The sequence below is a fragment of the Talaromyces rugulosus genome, chromosome V (assembly GCF_013368755.1).
Source record: "Talaromyces rugulosus chromosome V, complete sequence".
Lineage (NCBI taxonomy): Eukaryota > Fungi > Ascomycota > Eurotiomycetes > Eurotiales > Trichocomaceae > Talaromyces > Talaromyces rugulosus.
Window position 1 is genome coordinate 1,261,523 of NC_049565.1, and position 15,598 is coordinate 1,277,120.

Sequence of the window (15,598 nt, forward strand, 5' to 3'; positions counted from 1 at the left end):
CAGGAACGATTTTCTTGTTGTTCATATACCCAAGCCCCCAGGCTATACAATCAACATAGTTTAGTGCACTTAACTAAGCAGTCTACTTGTCTGACCCTCGGGAGTTTTATCTTTAGCCAGATCAACAATCACAGTCATTTTGCGATAAAAGGACATAACTAAAATGAAATCCAATCAACTTCTCATTCTCGTAACAAAAATAATCAGCGATGGAATATTGAATAATTATTTATCTATCTTTGGCGGGCTAGAATGACTACACAGTGCAGATATAATCTACATCATAACAATAACAATTACTGTAATAATTGTGATGGTTAAGAACTGGGAGCAAATGGGTTTCCACTAGTTAGTAGACTAAGCAACAATAAGCAGGATCGACGTGTATTGTGGTTCTCTTTTTTTCTTTTGCTGGTTTCTTTGTTGTTGATTCTTTGTCTGTATGCTGAACGCCGATCTATGCCATTTCAAAATACTACATAGGCCCCGAAGATCAGTGAGCTGCATCATATTGATTTGATCCTTATTTTTTCCCCTTCGCTTGCCCAATCAAAAAACTGGGGTTGTTACACAAAAATAGAAGACGGAGAAGATCTGAGCGTTCCTCCTTCAGCCGCGAGAGCGGTTTACTCTGTCATTCACCTTTCTCTCCCCTACACAATCGCCATTCAACTCACAGCATGCCAGGGACCGATTCAACATCCAGCATGTCTACCAATATTTCGCCATTGGAAAATGCATCAGGACATGTCCCGAACGAGAAGGAACTCATCGATACGGAGCCCCAGCAACCATCACAGCTCGAAAGCAACACAACAGCCTCGAACAAGGCAGCCAGCGAGGGCGAGCCAGTCTATCCATCTGGACTGAAGCTGGCCATCATCGTCATTGGCTTGGAGCTGGGTGTCCTCTGTATTGCCCTCGATAACACCATCATCACCACCGCTATCCCACGCATATCAGACCAGTTCCATGCTCTTTCTGATGTGGGCTGGTACGGGTCTGCCTATCTCCTCACGCTCTCGTCCTTCCAGCTCTTCTTCGGCCGCATGTACACCATCTTTAACATCAAGACAGTCTTCCTTTTCAGTCTCTTTCTCTTCGAACTTGGCTCGCTGCTCTGCGGTGTCGCTCCAAACTCCACCGCTTTCATTATCGGTCGCGCCATCGCTGGCTTAGGTTCAGCCGGACTTTTCTCTGGGTCCATGATCGTCATTACATTTACTACTCCAACAGAAAAACGACCGCTCTATAGTAGCATGTTAATGGCCATGTATGGGATCGCCAGTGCGATTGGTCCACTGCTGGGTGGCGTCTTTACCGACCGAGTTACCTGGCGCTGGTGCTTCTACATTAATCTTCCTCTTGGTGGTCTCACCGCTATAGCGTTGATAGCCTTCTTCAAGGCACCACCCCCAGTATTGCAAGGCTCTAGGACATGGCGGGAAAGCATTGCTCGTTTTGACCCTATTGGCACCGTTCTTTTCATGCCGTGTATTATCTGTCTTCTTCTTGCGCTACAATGGGGTGGTACAACATATGAGTGGAGCAATGGGCGAATCATTGCTTTATTTACAGTCTTTGGGGTTTTGTTAATTGCTTTTCTCGCGGTGCAAATCTGGGCTGGTGAGAATGCCACCCTTCCACTTCGCATTATTAAACAACGCAGCATTGCCTGTGGCAGCCTCTACTCCATGTGCGTCGGAGCCTCTTTCTTCGTCATCGGATATTACATCCCGATCTGGTTTCAAGCTATTCGCAATGCCTCGGCTATGCGCTCCGGTATCAACTTACTACCTCTGATGCTTGCCATGACCATCTCCACCCTCGTTACCGGCGTATTCGTGTCCATCGTGGGTTATTATACTCCCTTTATGTACGGTCTAGCTGTGGTCAGCTCAGTGGGCGCTGGTCTGCTAACGACCTGGACTGTCGATGTCTCCGCGGGGAAATGGATTGGCTACCAGGTGCTCTTTGGTGCTGGTATCGGCCTGGGTATGCAGCAGAGCGTTATCGCCTGTCAAGCTGTTTTACCTCTCTCAGATATTCCTATTGGAACCTCTATAATCATGTTCGCACAGATGTTTGGCGGCTCTCTGTTCATCAGCATTGCTCAGAATACCTTTACCAACCATCTCGTTTCCGGTCTATCAGGCATCCCCGGTATCAATGCGGCAGAGGTCCTCCACACAGGTGCTACTGAGATCACCGGTCTTATCAAGGATCCGGATATGCTGCACACTGTTCAGGTCGTCTACAACGACTCTATAATGAAAGCATTTTTAGTTGGGCTTATTATGATCTGCATATCCTCTCTTGGAGCCGCCGGTATGGAGTGGAAAAGCGTGAAGGCGAAAAGGCCAAGAGCGGCCTAGGCTGCTTGCTCTAAAGCGCCAACCTTCGATATTTTTATGGATTTCCTCTTCTTTGGGCTTTACGCGTTTCGTAATTAACACATACAGGTCCAGAACCCAACAAATCGTGCGGATAGAGGCATTCAGCTTTCGTGAATATAGTTGCCCCATCCAAATGCCTGTCCTGGTGCTGTTTATCACTGTTCGTACCGATTGCATACGCCCCTGATGTATTATATAGTATAAAGTAATTGTAATCTGAAATATACGCAGTTGTTGATGACCGTCAACAACACATTGAAAGTAGACTATACTACTGTTGTTTCAGAAGCAAGATTGTTTAAACTTCGACTTTGAAGATACAGATGAATTTGTATGTACCAAGAGCACAACACTCTCCATCGAACAACCAGTTGAGTGCGGTACCTCCTGGCCAATAGTACAATCAACTGATGCTGATACTAACTCGGAGCTCGGACTTTCTGCTGTACCTACGAGTCTTTATCGGTTTCATCTACCGTCTGCTAGCTGGGATGATCCTTGCGCTAGCAGGATTGACATGATAGTCTCATGAAAAAATTCTAGTTAAGAGAATGACAAAAGATCAAATAGAGCTATTACGCTTCAAATTGAATATTTTCTATACAGTTATAACATGCTTGGGGCAGCCTATAGTATCGCTCTGGACAACTAGCACATCCGGAAATCCTGCTTTGCCCCTAAGGTCAAACATAACAATATTCCTACACAAAACCCATATTACCTTTCGGAGTATCTATAAATCGGACCTTGGCCAAGGATGAACCCGCTGTAACGTATTCCCTATTTCCTGTCCTCCTTCCCCTCGTATATCGATCCACTAGGTCGTGAAACGTATTATCAAGCCGCTGTAAGTGGACAGGATAGAGGAGTAATAGAATAAATTAACTCCGTAACGCTCAAGATAGACCGTCCATTAGTAACATCAATTAATCCCCCTGTCACCTATTGGATCATCGGCGTTGATTTCCGTTCAAATAAGGGCATCCATGAGTCATGTGTTTCTGTCACTGTTGCATGTCACTGTGCAGGAAAGTCTCGGGTAGTTTCCATATGGGGTATGTGTTGATTTAAGAAAATAGCTTAGCAATTATTAACTCTTTTTCGTACCCTATCGATTCTTTCTGTGAAGTACTCCGAAACATTCCGCTTTTTAGATAGCCGCCCCCCATTTGGCTTCTGTGAATCGATAAGCTCGATCATAATAGTTAATAATTAGATGATCTTTAACTGCATTAGGAATCCTGTACAAAACACGGAGTTATAGATACTCCGTATCGTTGATACCACAGATCGACGGTCCCGTGTTGCGGCACCGAGGTGGATAGGGACAATTTTCGGGTTGCCACGAACTCATGCCAAGAGAATATGCAAGTAGCGTAGAGACTGAAATTCCTCGGTTCTACTATCCTTAGAACAATCTCCCTGGATATCATTAGCTATTATTGCTACTGTTCTTGACAAAACATTCTGTTTTTTTCTCAGGCCTCTTTCTACCCACATTAGCGATCCTCTTGCAAGAAGACGACATGGCTAAAATGAAGTCTAATCCACTACTCTCTCTCGATCCAAAAGCCAGCGATTTTTGGTTTCCCAGAAAGGTTTATAATTCGAAGACCTGGCAGTATCTTTGCGTTCTCAGCGGGAACGTTGCCGGAATAGCATATATACTATCATTCGTGGCAATAGGGGGATTTCCTCCAGTGCCGTCATATTGGGATGCAGACCGTGTTCATGAGCACTACTTCAAACACAAGGATGGATGCAAAGCAGCAGTGTTTCTTTTGCTATTGTCCGGTGCTCTCTATCTTCCGTGGGGGGCTGTCATATCCAAGCAAATGAGACAGATCCCAAATGTCAATCCTGTTCTTTGTGATTTGCAGTTGGCCAGCTGCGCTATCGGAGTCTGGATTTTGATACTGCCAGGCTTAATTCTTGCTGTCCTCATATCTCGTGACTACGGGCCGGAACTGACCCTCCTACTGAGTGATTTATACTGGATGATCACCTGCATGCCATGGACTATATTTTGGATGCAGAGTTGGACTCTGGCGTGGGCCGCATTCGCTGATAGATCTAAAAATCCAAAATTCCCCAAAATTGTCGGGGTGATCAATGTTGCTGCGCCTATTGCGGCATCATTTGCATCAGGAATACATATTCAATCCCTGGGTCCGATGGCAAGGAATGGCGGATTGGCATTCTGGACTCCGTTGGGTGTGCTGACATTGGAATATGCAGCAGACACAATTTCCCTGCTGTGGAATATCTGGAATGAGCCTGAGGTGGATTCGGAGAGTGTGTAATCGCCCTGCAGACTGCTGAGACTTCCTGTGACATGGCTGACGACAACTTTCAGTGCAATCAACATTGACTGAAACATAATTACATGACTCTGTTAATTCACGACTAGAAGCTTTTACAGTGCTACTGAATTATAGTTGTTGGACTTTCAAAAGTTTGGGGGAGAGAGAGGGGTATGGCAATAAAATTGAGACAAAAATATTGTAGCATGCTAGGTAGCATTGACAATGCCTTTTCGCCATAAAATATCCATCTGGAACATTATCCCTAGTAGGTTTTACTACGGCTTAGGTTAGGGCTATCGTCGAATTAGTCCTAAGCCAGTATCTATATCAATCCTCCATCAACTCTTTTACATACTTGAGGCTGTACTGAATTTTCACTTATCTTGAGTAGCTTCGAACGAAAATACTATCACAGGGGTTTTCAAAACTTCGAATTCTGATCATTCGTTACGACTTGGCCAAGAAGCTTTCAACAACATGGGACACATTTACAAGCGCTGGCCATCACTGACAAAATTGAATCGGAGAGATTTGCCTACGTGGTATTTTGGACATCTAGGAAATGTAATGGTCTGCCAAAAGAATACATAGCGTTATGACTGTTCGACGTCAATCGAACATACAAACAATTTTATAAACGACATCCCATCCTACATCAATGCCTTCTTCTGCTCCTTCGAAGGGAAAAACACAACTTCTCGAAATACTGAGCAAATGGAAAGTATCAAACCAACAGGAAAGAATGCAGCGGCGCATACTGTCCGCATTGCCCCTGCTCCCTTATACTTTTCCCAGGCATCCCTGCCCCGATCGGGGAAAGGCAAAAAGTCCAATGTCCTTCCCTTGTTCAAGATGGTCATATACCTGTGGAATTGGACGTCGAGGGTGTATTGCATTGCAGCACGGTGAAGGACACGGTGAATGAAGGAGTAATGGACTCCCGCCTTGGTTACAAATCGTGAATATATGTTGGTCTCCGCCAATCTATACTGACAGGATCTCGCCCATTCTACCAGTCCCTCCTCGACATCCGCATTTGTTGGCCTTCTGTTCAGGGTATTGATGTTCATGTTAATTCGGTGCAGTGTGTTAGAAATGGCAGCAGCACTCTCTATTGCAAGATTTGCTCCATGTGCGAGATCAGGAGACACCTGAAGGGTTAGAAAATGCTTCTAACGTGCCTAGAGCACACTATCTTACCTTGAAAGAACTGTCACCAATACATGCAATACGACCACATGTCCTCACTTGGAACATGCCCTCGTACACGGGCGTGGATGATATTGTCTCAGCAGATTCCCAGACATCTCGAAAGTAGACACCGTCTGACAAGTGAAGACCTGCCAGTTTTTCCCCGCGAGCTCTGGTCTCCTCGTTCGACCATGAGGGTACATGAGGCATGACGTATCTTTTGTCCAATTTGATATTCATGAACCAGCTGACAGTGCCATCGTGACCTTGGAGTATGAACACGGCCACATCTTTTTGAAAGCGATTTACCTGCTCACCGGGTGGAAAGAGACTTCGACTGGGTGTTGAGATGCCAAATATACACATGTAGTCAACAGTCATTCTGCGCTTCTCTTCCTCCGTAATCAACCCTGGCTGCTGTTCATTCGCAATCCGCCACATCTCAGATCGAGTGATACTGTGGACTCCGTCGGCTCCCACGATGACGTCGCCTGTGTACTGGGTCCCGTCCTCAGTTTCAACTATGAGAGGAGCATCTACTGTAGAATTGGCTCGAATTCTGACGACTTTGGTCCCCGTTTTGATTCTGGATTGATCCTTTAGCGCGCTGTACACCGTCCTGAGAAAGTTCGTACGCCTTAGGACTGTCATGGGGTACCCTAGGCTTTTCCGATGCTGTTAGCTATCGTGTCTTGAAGTGCAAATTCCCTGATTGAATTTGCCATAATGTAAGTAGGTGGAACATAAGACACACCTTTCCATAGTCCACGTAGGAAAAAGACTGGTATGCGTATCATCATAATTACATGTGTGAAACTTGGTAATATTATTAGTCAATTTCTCCAGTTGTTCAAAAAGGCCCAACTGGTCGAGGACGCGAGCTCCATGTGGTTGCAAGGCAAGGGATCCGCCAATGTTGGTGCAGATATCGTTATGCTTTTCGAGAACAACATAGTCGATGCCTGCAGCTTCCATGCAATGGGCTAGGGTGAGGCCTGAGACGGCGCCACCAATAATGATGACGCTCAAGGGAGCATTCTGATCTTTCATAGTGTCTAGTATGTCGAAGAGATATCTATCACGTATGCGGGCTGGGATAAGGTTGATAAAACGAGTCTGTACAGATTCCCTCGCGAACCTATTGTCATTTTTCTGGGTCACTGTCTAGAACTCTAATTCCTAATGAAAACAAATCGTAGAATGACGCCCAAGCTGATTAATCATGGCTTCCATGAGTGAGGCGTCGGAGTTACTTTTCGGACTTTCTATCGGAAAAGTTCCGATAGGGCTAAGATCAATAATTAGTTGAATCTCCGACTCATAATAGATACTCCATGAACTACGGCATGATCAGTATACCGGTATTTAGCTAAGATAAAAATGAAAAAAAAGGAAAATAAGGAAGTTATTCTATTTGTTAGGACTGAACTACATCGATTAACAGTTCAGCCTCTCTAAAATCTAACTGCAAATCTGCAAATTCAACATCAAGGTTACGGGTACTCAACGATCTTGAGATTTCCCTTTTACTGCCTTCAATATGGCGGCAGAGCCGATTGCAATCCTGGGAACAGGATGCCGATTTCCAGGCGACGCCTCTTCTCCGTCTCGGCTGTGGGAATTGCTCAAAAACCCTCGAGTAGTGGCGTCAGAACCACCATCGAACCGGTTCGATATTGATTCCTTCTATCACAAAGATCCAAGCTACCCAGGAACAACAAATACCAGGGAAGGTTACTTCCTCTCAGATGATCCTCGATCATTCGATGCCCCTTTCTTCAACATTTCGGCCGCGGAGGCTGGGACTATGGACCCCCAACAAAGACAGCTCCTGGAGACAGTTTTTGAGTCTATTGAAGCAGCCGGGCAGCGTCTCGACCAGCTGCAGGGCTCGGCTACTGGTGTCTTCTGTGGTGTTATGGGAAGTGACTGGGGAGAATTCTTCCCAGTGGACTTCAAGTCTGTTGCCTCTTATGCGGCCACTGGGGGTGCCCGAAGTTGTATTGCTAACCGGGTCTCTTACTTTTTTGACTGGCATGGGCCATCGGTAGTGATTGATACAGCCTGCTCGTCCAGCATGGTGGCGCTTCACCAGGCTGTGACAGCTCTACAACGGCAGGAGTGCTCCGTCGCTGTGGCTGCGGGGACCAATCTGCTTCTCAACCCCAGCTATTTCATCACCACAGCAAAGATGACAATGTTGTCCCCGGATGGCCGTGGCCGCATGTGGGATTCCAATGCCAATGGATATGCCCGCGGTGAGGGCATCGCGTCGGTTGTCCTTAAACGACTATCTGATGCGGTGGCTGATGGTGACCCGATTGAGTGTGTTATCAAAGCCACGGGAGTAAATCAAGACGGTCGCACGATGGGCCTGACCATGCCCTCCGGTACGTCTCAGCTAGAACTAATTCAGAACACTTATGCTCGCGCTGGGCTTGATCCTCGAAACCCTCGGGATCGGTGTCAATACTTCGAGGCTCATGGAACTGGAACAAAAGCCGGCGATCCGCAAGAGGCTTCGGCCGTTCATCAAGCTTTTTTCGGTCCTCCTGAGAGCGGTGATAAGCTCACAGAAGATGAGACAGATTTATTATATGTCGGATCCATTAAAACAGTTGTCGGACATACTGAAGGGCTAGCAGGCCTGGCCGGCATCATCAAAGCTTCTCTAAGTATTCAAAACGGCTCTATCAGCCCCAACCTCCTTTACGAAGTGTTAAACCCGGAGATTGAACCCCTCTCCAAACACGTGAAGGTGCCTACACAGCTCATGCCATGGCCATCTCTTCCGCCAGGTGTTCCACGCCGGGCATCGGTCAATTCATTTGGATTTGGCGGTACCAATGCACACGCTATTCTCGAAAGCTACGATCCTGAACTGGTTGTAAACGGAGTGAACGGAATAAGTGAAATAAACGGAATCAACGGGGTAAAATCTCACACCTCTATTTCTCTACTCCCGTTTGTATTCTCAGCGGCTGCAGGACGGTCGCTGGTTGACGTTCTAGAATCTTATGAACGGTATCTCCAAAATAATCCGGATGTTGACCTCATGAACCTAGCGTGGACTTTACTGCAACGAAGATCTGCGTTAAGGTACCGGTTGCCTTTATGGGCACCAAACACGAACGAGCTGCTCACCAAGATCCGGACTGAGCTTGACACTGCTAGTAAAGATCATTCTGTTCGATTCATCCATCAAAGAAGTGTAAACACCCCGAAAAAGATTATAGGTGTCTTCACCGGTCAGGGCGCACAGTGGCCACAAATGGGGATAGATGTGATCAGTAACTCCCCGGAAGCCTTGGATTGGCTTCAGGAGATGCAGGATTCGCTAGACCAACTTCCTGCCAAATTTAGCCCGACGTTCACTCTCCTAGAGGAACTCTCCAATTCAGCGGCCGATATGTCAAACGCCCGCTTATCCCAGCCGCTCTGCACAGCTCTACAAATTATTCTCGTTCGTATTCTGTCAAATCTTGGAATCACATTCACAGCTGTCGTCGGCCATTCCTCGGGTGAAATTGCTGCTGCTTATGTCGCGGGTTATTTGACGGCTACCGACGCTATCAGAATCGCTTACCTCCGGGGTCTCGTAACATCACAGGTTGGTGCAAAGAGCGGTAACTCAGGAGCAATGATGGCTGTTGGTATGTCTGCCGAAGAGGCGATCGCGCTCTGTAAGCAAGAAGAATATCAGGGCCGCGTCGCTATGGCTGCAAGCAACGCTGCTTCTAGTGTAACGCTTTCGGGCGATGCTGATGCAATCCGTGAGCTTGAGCAAAAGCTGCAAGAGGAAAATAAATTTGCCAGGCGGCTCCGTGTTGACACTGCTTACCACTCTCATCATATGTATCCCTGCTCTCCCGCCTACAAACAAGCCTTGGAAGACTGCAATATCCGTATCCAACCTCCAACAGGCACTGCGTGGTATTCCAGCGTCTATGATGGGGTCCAAATTAACTTAGACGAGCACGAAAATTCCCTCACTAATGAATATTGGATAGAAAACATGGTGAGACCGGTCTTATTCTCCCAAGCTGTTCAGACCGCAGTTCGTATAGTTGGAGAACCGGACTTGGTTATTGAAGTTGGGCCACATCCAGCTCTCAAGGGGCCCGCGAAACAGGTTCTTGCCGATACCTTGACTGATGGAAACGATATTCCGTATATCGGGGTATCAGCGCGTGGAACTGGTGGCATAGAAGCTCTAGCATCTGCCATTGGTGATATATGGGGATATTTGGGCCCTAGCTCGGTGGACATCTCTCGCTATACCCGCCTCTTCGGCTCATCGCAACACTTCAAGTTGATCAAAGAATTACCTGAATACCCTTTCAACCATAGCAAATTATACTCCACCGAAAGCCGTCTGATTAAGCAGCATCTACACAGCCGTGGTGGCTGTAATCCTCTCATTGGAAACCTAGAGCCGACCACTGGGGACGGCGAATGGAGGTGGCACCACTATCTCCGACAAAAAGACCTTCCATGGCTCGATGGGCACCGTGTCGAGTCGCAAATGATATTTCCAGCAACTGGATATATCTCAATGGCCGTTGAAGCTGCTGGTATTATTGCCGCCAGTCGACCAATGCACCTAATCCAAATCCGTGATTTCGTCATCCACCAGGCTATTGTCCTCCCAGATGATGTAACAACTAGTACTGAGGTTCTTGTCCAGTTCAACGAAGATAGGTTGACCAGCAAGGAAAAAGCCGACACCATGAGTGGCACATTCCAGATCCACGCATGCACTGGAGAACAATTCCAGCTGCGCGCCAACGGCTCGCTGACTGTCACTTGGGGCCAACCTGAGACTGACTCTCTGGCATCGCGAAGTGCTACTACACCTGGACTGACGGCCCTGGATGTCAATGATGTTTACTCATTCTTCGACAAGTTGGGTTATTCCTATACCGGTCCCTTCCGGGGAATCCAATCAATCTCTCGTAAAAAGGACAACGCCTGTGCCGAACTTTCAAATGATCTGTCATCATCAAACATCTTGCTACATCCCACAGTGATGGACACTACTTTGCAAACCATGATTGCGGCACTTGGAACCAGTGATGATGGTGAAGTATCAACATTGCTAATTCCAACCCGAATCCAGTCCCTCACCATCAATCCTATTTTCTGTGGTCAGTCAGGCGTACAGTTGGCCGGTCCAACGCTGTCTTCAGCAGCGGTCGCCGTCAAATTCGACGCAGATGATATCATTGGAGACTTAGACCTCTTCACCAAGCAAGGGTACGGCATGGTTCAGCTCTCCGGTATTGAAGTGTCTTCTCTTCATCCGCTGCCAAAGGACCGACGTCTCTTCGCTGAAATGAGTTGGGGGCCTTATGAGCCTGATGCGAAGTGGGAGTCATCCACAAGCAGGTCGACCGACATCACACCGCTGATCGAGATCGCTGAGAAGGCCACTCTGTTATGCATGAAATTTGCATTCGAACAGCTCACTGCAGAAGATCGTCAAGGGCTTGACTGGCATCGCGCCACGGTCGTAGCTTGGTTCGAACGTGTGATATCGATGACCCGAGAGGGAACACATCCTATCTGCAACCGGGACTGGCTGGATGATACAAGAGAAGACCTTGACGCTCTCTTTAAAAAAGGCACAGGTCTCGTGGAATTGGAAATAACGAAGAAGGTCTTTGATAACGTAGTAGCATTCATTCGGGGCGAGGCATCCCTGCTAGAGGCACTCCGTGAGGACAGCCTCCTTACTCGGTTCTACTGCAACGATACACAGACTAAGAGAATGAATGAAAGTCTGGGTTGCCTCGTGGGCCAGGTTGCGTTTCGATATCCTCGCATGAAAATTTTGGAAATTGGCGGAGGCACTGGCTCTGCCACGCGCGCCGTCCTGAGCGAGATCGGATTCGCATACCATTCTTATACTTTCACGGACATTTCAGTTGCGTTTTTCGAGGATGCGAAAGCAGCCCTAGCGGCTCATGAAGACCGATTTATCTATGAAGCCCTAGATATCTCACGTGACCCCCTCGAACAGGGCTTCGAGGAACATTCTTATGACTTGGTTGTAGCATCCAACGTTCTCCATGCCACGAAATTCATGCAGCAAACAATGACCCACGTCCGCCGCCTATTGAAACCTGGCGGATATCTCGCAATGCTAGAGGTAACTAACCAGGACCTCCTCAGTACGAGCTTCATCGTCTCTGGTTTCGAGGGGTGGTGGTCAGGTCACGAAGACGGCCGTGTCTGGGGTCCGATGCTTACTCTGTCTGGCTGGGACAATGTCCTTAAATCAACGGGATTCAGCGGAGTGGATACCTACACATCTACTGTTGACAATCCAAAACTTAGCAACTATTCAGTGATCATCTCTCAAGCTGTCGATGAGCACATCCAGCTTCTGCGCAACCCGATGACTCCGAACGACAAGCTAGTGTCCGAATTGGTAATACTGGGCGGCGCCACGAATTGGACAGGTTGTTTGGTATCCAAACTGTCAAAGGCTCTCGAGTCATCCTTCATTCGCATTCACCATGCGCAGAGATTAGAGGCATTGGATCTCGAACAGATATCTCAACAAAGTAACCCCGTCACCGTCTTGAGTCTGATTGACATCGGCTGGCCGTGGTTCCAAGACTTGAGTAAAGACCGACTGGTACCCATGCAAGGTCTGGTTACACTGGCCTCGAAGATGCTTTGGGTAACAGCTGGTTCGGAAAAGGACTGTCCTTACATGGGAATGAGTAAGGGCTGGCTGAAATCTCTGGCCTATGAGAACAAGCATTGTCTCTATCAATATCTGAACATCGAAGACCAAAAGAGTGTTGATGTGACACTCATATGCAGCACGCTGATGCGCTTAGTCCACACCGACAAGCCTAATGACTATAAACTCTCTACCGAGGTCCATAGCACGGAATCAGAGCTGTTGTTCAAGGACGGTTCAATGCAGATCCCTCGCATCCGGTCTGATCAAGCCACGAATGATCGGTATCTAGCTGCTCGACAACATATTAGCAGGCAGGTCGAACTGTCTAACTCAACAGTCTGTGTGATCCCTGCATCTGAAGGCAAGCATAGCCTGCGTCTCATCGAGACCCAGAACAAGGGCACTGTGGATGCAAATCACATCCAAATACGCACTAGATATTCAACAGCACAGGCGATACCCGTTGGAGAAGGCATCTTTTTACACCTGGTACTAGGCGAGGACGAGGCTACCGGAACACGTCTACTTTCTTTCACAGACCACCATGCGTCCTCCATCCAGGTCCCGGCTGCATGGACAAGAACCGTGTCGCCAAAGATCTTGGAGACTGAAGAGGCCTCATTCCTCAAGGCCACTGCTGACTTTGTAGTTGGTGGATTCTTGATTCGGGAGATTTCGCCCAACTCGACTCTCCTTGTGCATGAAGCTGCAGAAACACTCCGCCAGGCCATTCACGAACAAGCCCTGGAGAAAGGGATTAAACCACTATTCACTACCACAACACAATTGCCTTCAACAAGAGACGCTATTTTCCTACCTCCAAAGGCCTCGCCTCGTGTACTAGCAGAATATGTACCCCAGGACGTCTCCCTAGCCACCTGCTTAGGTAGCGACCCAGAGCACGCATTGATCTTTTCCCACATAGATCGGCTCCTCCCTGAGGAGACCCTCCGGAAAAGCGTAAGGGATATCTACAAAACATCAGCTATCCTCTCCAAGCAAATTAGGGTTGGTATGGATACACTCATCGCACATCGGCTCGAGAGTGCTGGTGCACTGGCGATCAAGTCCGCGTCAGGCGAGCTGGTCAATATCGTCGAGGTCAACAGCCTTTCGACTAAACCAGCAGTACCAGGCTGTATTGTTGACTGGGTTAAATCCACCTCCGTCTCTGCGCAGATTCAACCCATCAACTCTCTCGTTACACTCTCGGGGGCGAAAACTTATTTGTTGGCTGGCCTGGCGGGAGATCTTGGTCAGTCAATCTCCAGTTGGATGATCAGCAAAGGTGCACGGTATATTGTCCTGGCTAGCCGAACTCCCAAGGTTGACCCTCTATGGATCGAAGCAATGGCAAAACTAGGAGCGACGGTTGTCCCAATGGCCATGTAAGTTGACCTTAATTCCGTTCACCCAACCTCCAAAGTAAATCAAAGATCTAACTGATGAAGGGACCTTACCAACCGCGAGTCCGTCCTGAATGTCTACCGCAGTATCCAATGTCAGTATCCTCCTCTCGGAGGTGTAGCAAACGGCGCGCTGGTTCTCGAAGATTGTGAATTCGTCAAGGCCTCGCTCGACGCTATCGAAAGAAATGTAGCCCCCAAGGTTCAGGGTAGCATTTTGCTGGACGAGCTGTCAGGACCTAACGTCGATCTGGACTTTTTTATTCTCTTTGGATCGATGATGGGAGTTACTGGAAACTGGAGTCAGTCGGCCTACTCGGCTGCCACATGCTTCCAGGCCAGTCTCATCCACCGACGCCGCGCACGCGGTCTCGTGGGCAGCATCATCCACCTTGGTCTTGTAAACGGCATTGGAATTATCGCGAGAAAGGGCGCCGGTCATATAAATTATGTGAAAAACACCACCGGATCCTATCTTCTTTCAGAAAGAGACGTGGACAAATTCTTCGCCGAAGCAATCTTCGCTGGGCATCCTCAATCAGGCCGCAACGCGGAGCTCATGAACGGCACTGCCATGGTCGATCCTGATGAATATCCGGAGATCGGCTGGTTCGAAAAACCCTTGATCTGGAATATGATCAGCTACCATGCCAAGTCCAATGCGGAGCGATCTGGTACCGCAGAAGGCCCAAGTTCAGTCAAGGCACAGTTCGAGCTCGCCACCAGTATGGCGGAAGTACTGGAGATTGTCGAGGCCAGTCTGACGGCCAAAGTTCGCAGTAAATTCAGTCTTGACGCAGATGTACCATTGCCAGCATCTACTCGGCTCCAGGCTCTGGGGATGGATTCTCTCGTGGCTGTCGACTTGCGGGCGTGGATCGCGAAAGAGATGGGAGTGGATGTTCCGCTGCTTGAAATCCTCAGCGGAGGAACTATCAAGCAACTCACGACGGAAGTTTCATCGACGCTCCCACCCACTTTGATTCCAAACGTGTCCGATGCGGCGAGTATAGAGAATGAGTAAACACACGATCATTTATCTCGACTATAGTTGGCTATTAATTGATATCCAGGAGTTGAATGATTACTCGCTTACATGGAAAGGCTAGGAAAGAATTCGATCTGTTGAAACAATTATCAAACCAGGCTGTATTTCTACAACACCTTTGATATAGCTATGATAATAATGAATACCGTATAAACAAAGATCTCTAGTGCAACGTTTTTCAAGACCTTGTAAGACTGATGTGGAATCTATCTACACTCACTTGATTATCATTCTAGCCAAGAGCCCTTGGTGACTGGCCATTTATTCTATCACTTTCTGAAGTCTCAAGTTTCGAGGGAAAAAACTTCGTAGAGAATCAACATGATAGAGCAAGAAAAAATCTCCGTTTCCCTCTCATGCCCCGCAAGAACCTTGCACTGCAACACCCGTAATCGCTATATCTGGAAACACTCTAGAGCTTACTCGTCTGATTACAATATTGAACCTGTGTCTCAGCGACAGGATTATTCTCTTAGCTGTTTATAGTGCTGTTTTCAGGCTATAAATAATGCCTTGCCTGCATAGGCAACGTGTTCCATGGAAGCTACGTCGCT

The 15,598-nt window shown here is 47.7% G+C and overlaps 4 protein-coding genes across 4 annotated transcripts; 3 read left to right on the forward strand and 1 right to left on the reverse strand.

The window, feature by feature from the left end:
- Window positions 1–680: 680 nt before the first annotated feature.
- Window positions 681–2,375, forward strand: TRUGW13939_08988 (uncharacterized protein; the record flags this gene model as incomplete). Its single annotated transcript, XM_035492113.1, has 1 exon — window positions 681–2,375. The coding sequence occupies one exon, from the start codon at window positions 681–683 to the stop codon at window positions 2,373–2,375; it is 1,695 nt and encodes a 564-aa protein (XP_035348006.1).
- Window positions 2,376–3,931: 1,556 nt separating this feature from the next.
- On the forward strand, window positions 3,932–4,699 carry TRUGW13939_08989 (uncharacterized protein; the record flags this gene model as incomplete). The annotated part of the gene is made up of 1 exon (XM_035492114.1): window positions 3,932–4,699. One exon carries the CDS (start codon window positions 3,932–3,934, stop codon window positions 4,697–4,699), a length of 768 nt encoding a protein of 255 aa, XP_035348007.1.
- Window positions 4,700–5,352: 653 nt separating this feature from the next.
- TRUGW13939_08990 (uncharacterized protein) lies at window positions 5,353–6,943 on the reverse strand (the record flags this gene model as incomplete). Its single annotated transcript, XM_035492115.1, has 3 exons — window positions 5,353–5,853; window positions 5,903–6,557; window positions 6,648–6,943. 3 exons carry the CDS (start codon window positions 6,941–6,943, stop codon window positions 5,353–5,355), a joined length of 1,452 nt encoding a protein of 483 aa, XP_035348008.1.
- A 490-nt stretch (window positions 6,944–7,433) lies between these two features.
- Window positions 7,434–15,020, forward strand: TRUGW13939_08991 (uncharacterized protein; the record flags this gene model as incomplete). Its single annotated transcript, XM_035492116.1, has 2 exons — window positions 7,434–13,978; window positions 14,042–15,020. 2 exons carry the CDS (start codon window positions 7,434–7,436, stop codon window positions 15,018–15,020), a joined length of 7,524 nt encoding a protein of 2,507 aa, XP_035348009.1.
- Window positions 15,021–15,598: the final 578 nt, after the last annotated feature.